General features: G+C 42.3%; 1 protein-coding gene across 1 annotated transcript in view; it reads right to left on the reverse strand.

The window, feature by feature from the left end:
- FOXI3 (forkhead box I3) overlaps positions 1 to 151 on the reverse strand; it is a 5,116-nt gene extending 4,965 nt beyond the window's left edge. Inside the window, 2 exon segments of the mRNA XM_042782728.1 lie at position 1; positions 4 to 151. The exon segment at position 1 is cut by the window's left edge and continues 479 nt beyond it. Of these exon segments, the coding sequence (XP_042638662.1) occupies position 1; positions 4 to 151 (149 nt within the window).
- Positions 152 to 4,607: the final 4,456 nt, after the last annotated feature.

Raw genomic sequence — 4,607 nt, forward strand, 5'->3', positions numbered from 1 at the left:
GGTTGGCGGCGGCAGCCGGCGGCGCGGCGTAGTCGGCCAGTCCGTAGGGCGCCCTGGCAGCAGTGGGGGCCCCCGGGGCAGCGGCGGCGGTCGGTGGGGCCAGGCCAGGCTGCGAGTACACGCCGAAATTGTCACCGCAATAGAGGGCCATGTCGGCGGCCGTCGGCGGATGCGGCGCGGTCGCGGCAAGGGGCGAGCGGGGCTGGCCTCGCCACTCGGGCGAGAGCATCCCTTGGCGGGCCAATCCTGCGGCCCCTTCTCGTCCTTCTCTCGGCGCCGGGAGTGGGGTTGGGGTGTGCCTGGCGGGGGTCGGGGGTGCGCGCGGTGCGCCTGCCACTCGGCCTCTTATAGCTGTCTGCGGCGCGGCTCCTCCCGGCCCGGGACCAGGACTGGGCGGCGGCCCGCGGGCGGGGACTCTCCACGCCCCCGCCACGCCCCACCTGTCCGCGCTCCCCGGGCGGAGCGCGCGGAGAACCCTCTCGCCTGTCCTGAGAATGCAGCCGCTCTTCGCCTTGCCTTGGGAGCCCAGGTAGGGGGAGATTTTGGCTTCCAGGTTCAGGGCTAACAGCACCCCTTGCCTAGCCGACGTGTTCCTTACACGATAATAAAATAACGAATACTAAAACAAAAGGAATATACCCAAAACAATAAAACGTTTTGTAAAATGCTTGTAACTTAACTTTCGATAACACCCTTCCCCCCAGGCCACCTGCCCCGTCTGATTTTTTTTTTTTTTTTTTCTTATCTCGGGCCTTTAAACCTTTTGTGATCAAGTTGCTTCTTCGTTCACGTCCGTTCTCAGGGGATCTATCGAAAGTAATAAACGGGACTGACATGCTCTTTTTGGGTATATTAAAGGGCACCCCTAATGTGTCCCCTTCTCCTTGGGGATTCTGTGATCGGAGGTACTCTGAAATCAGTTTTTAATTCTAAGTAAACTATGTATTCGTTCACATTTGGGAAGCATTTTTTCTTTTTTATGTTCGGTCTGCACGGTCTTTCGGTGTTATTTGTTGTCTTTGAAAATAAAAGAGTGAGTGTTTTCAAAGACATTTATCAAGTGGTTTTGGAATTAGCATTTTAAAGCCAACTACAATTTAAACTGTGCAGCGAGAGCTCGTTTACAAGAACGAACTTATCGAATTATGGTGTGAATTCTCCTCTACCTTTCTAATGATGCTCCTTGGCTGCAAAAACGAACAAAACGATAAAATACTCTGGCAATCCCACATGCCATACGATCATATTTATTGGCTCAAAGCAACAGCAATTAGATAATGGTTTCCCTTACAATGAAGTTTTACTAAATGTGTTTCTAGTAAGTGCCAGGTCTGAGGTTCTCATTTGAGACAGGTAGGGAAAACAAATTGTTTTTGTTTTTGTTTTCTGTTTGCCAATTAGAGACTGACAGTAGGGAATATTTAGTAACTTGGAAACTTCTTTCCCGGACATTTATTGTCATGATAAAGTAGTTAGATATTTTTTTGGGAAATGATTGTCTTATGGTATCTTCTCTCTTAAAAATGAAATCTAGAGAATTTAATTAGCAAATTTTGACACTTAAAATGGAAATCACACTTCATATATAATTATTTAGTTGTGTTTTCTTTGATGTGGTGAAAAACATGAAACTATTCACTGTAGATTAGTAAGTAAGCACAAGTAAGCCCTTGTTTACCTTGGTTATTGGGCAATCCGCTCTTGGGAAGGAAGTAAATAGTTCATTTTCTGTTAGTATGTAGGATGACAAATATAACCTGGAAAATTGGAAAGTGATTTTCAGTAAGTTTGAATGTCCACTTTAAGAAGCCCTGATTGTGCAGTAATTAAACCACTTGGCTGCAAACGGAAAAGTTGGCTGTTCGAGCCCAACAAATGCTCTGCAAAATGTGGCAGTCTGCTTTTTAAAGATCACAGCCTTGAAAAGCTGTGCCTTATAGGGTCGCTTTTTGTCGGAATCCACTCGATGGCTACAGGTTTTTAATGTCCACATTTAGTATTTGCTCTTAATTTTAAACGTCAAAACGAAAAAGAGACAGGTCAAAAGAAAAGCTGGAAACCTGAATGGCAATAAAATTTGGAAATTTTTCAAACTATCTTCTCTTGAGACATTTTGTTCTTAAGAATATAATACCTTCCCTTATCTTTTAGCAAACTGCTTACCGATGATACTTTGAAAAATCTGGTAGTGCTTGCAGTGTTGCAGTTTTTCTTTTAAATGGGATTCTTTAACCAACACTGCCAAATTATTCTGAATGAGAAGCTATGACTGAAGATTATTACTGTTACTTGCTTTAGTTAAAAGTTATGCCCAGTGAGAATATTTTGTTCCTTACCTGTACATAGTCTTTTGCTGACTTTAGTTTTGTTTAAAGGAGCTCTGGTGGCACAGGGGTTAAGCACTTGGCTGCTAGCGGAAAGTTGGCAGTTGGGAGCCCACCAGCTGTTCCTTGGAGAAAGATGTGGCCGGCTTCCATAAAGATTACAGCCCTGGAAACCCTATGAGGCGGTTCTACTCTGTTCTACAGGGTCGCTGTGAGTGGGAGTCAACCCCAAGGCAATGGATGTGGGTTGTTGTTATTGTTATATGCTGTCGAGTCGGACCGACTCATAGCGACCCCTGCTTGTGTTTCTGAGGCGGTATCACTACGGAAGTAGATTGCCTAACCTTCTTTCCGAGGATTGGCTGGTGGGTTTGAACCGCCAGCCTCCTCGTTGGCAGTCAAGTGCCTTAGGTACTACGCTACCAGAGCTCCCATGGGTGTGGGTAGTTTTGTTTAAAAATGACAGAGCCACCTAGCGGATCTTTGCCTCTATTACAGCATACAGCTCTGCGAGGATCTGTGGGATGGACAGCCCCCTAGGGTTTCAAAAGTTACACTTCCTAATCTTTTTTTTTTTTTTAATATATAGTTTTATTTATTTTGTTGTTGTTGAGAATATACACAGCAAAACATAGACCAATTCAACAATTTCTAAAAAAAAAAAAAAAAACACCTCACTGCTGTCGAGTTGATTCCTTGGGTTTCCGAGGCAGTATCTCACAGTAGATTGCCCAGTCTTCCAAGGAGTGGCTGGTAAATTTGTACCGCTAGACTTCTGTTTAGCAGTCAAGTGCCTTAGGCACTAAGCTACCAGAGCCCCCAGTTTCTACACATAGTATTTAGTGATACTGATGCTTTTTTTCCAGTTATGTAACCATTCTCACCCTGCTCTTCTGAGTTGTTCCTCCCTCATTAACAAAAAATCATGGCCCCTTAAGGTTCCTACGAAGGAGCTCTCGTGGAGAAGCGGATAGGCAGCTGGCTACTAATCAGGAGGTCAGCGGTTCAAGCCTACCAGCCCTTCTGCGGAAGGCAGATGGGGCAATCCACTTCTGTAAAGATTTAGAGCCTCAGAAACCCAAGGGAGGTTGCTATGAGTCAGAATCGCTCAATGGCAATGAATTGCTTTTGGTAAGGTTCTTACCTATCTATCCAGTTACTCTTGTCAATTTGATCATGTATGAAAAAATCAAACTCGCTGCCGTGGACCCATAGTGACTCCTCCTTAGGTTTCCAAGGCAGTATCACTACGGAAGTAGATTGCCCAATCTTTATTCCCAGGAGTGCCTGGTGGTTCTGAACCTAGGCCACCATAATTTTTAAAAGAGTGTAATGCTGAAGGCAACATTTTTTAATTAGTTTTGCTAAACTATTGTTTGGTTTTAAGACTTCAGGGGATATTTTTGCTTTAAGGTTTAAAGATTAGCTCAGGGCTGCAGTTTCGGGTGTTCATCCAACATTCTTAGCTCCAGGATTACCTATCTATTTTTAATTACATTTTAGTTTGATAAGCTTAAAACTGTTCTTGATCGTGGCCTGGGTTATTTTTTTTTTTCTACTAATTTCTTTTTTTATTGTAGTAAATATATAGATAACAAAACATTTGCCATTTCAACAGTTCACAGGTACAGTTCAGTGACATTACATATATTGATCATATTTTTCAACTATCTCCATTAACCATCCCCAATTTTTTCCAACACCCTTAACAGTAGCTCAGTCTTCCCTAAGGTGCCCTGAGTTATTTAATGTCAAAATAAAAATAATGAGTATTTTTCAAATCTCTGTTTTTCTTAATTAAATCCACAGAAGACATTTGATTCACTTGAAAAAAATAAACAAGAGAAAGACTGGATAAAAGTTCCCTATAACATTGTTTTGATAAATTGCCTTTTCACAAAATATATATATATATATATATATATATATATATATTATTAAGGCTATTACTAATGCATCTCTGCCAGTGTAAAATAAGGACTGTTGCATGTTTTCATCATTGGAAAATAATTGAACCTAAGGAAAATACCACTTTCTTAAAATTTTCTTTCAGCTATTTGGTAACATTCTTGTTGCTTCTTTGAAATAGCTGAGTGACAACAATTATTAGTAATAGAATGTGGACATTTTTAACAAATACTGTAATAACCAAAGAAAAAAAAAAAAAAAAAAAACTTCACCACCGTGAAGTTAGATCCGACTCATAGCAGCCCCTCCTTGGGTTTCCGAGGCAGTATCACTACAGAAGTAGATTGCCCAACCTTCCTTCCAAGGAGTGGCTGG

Source organism: Orycteropus afer, unplaced genomic scaffold, assembly GCF_000298275.1.
Source record: "Orycteropus afer afer isolate SDZICR_OR568_19922 unplaced genomic scaffold, OryAfe1.0 scaffold00431, whole genome shotgun sequence".
Classification (NCBI taxonomy): Eukaryota; Metazoa; Chordata; class Mammalia; order Tubulidentata; family Orycteropodidae; genus Orycteropus; species Orycteropus afer.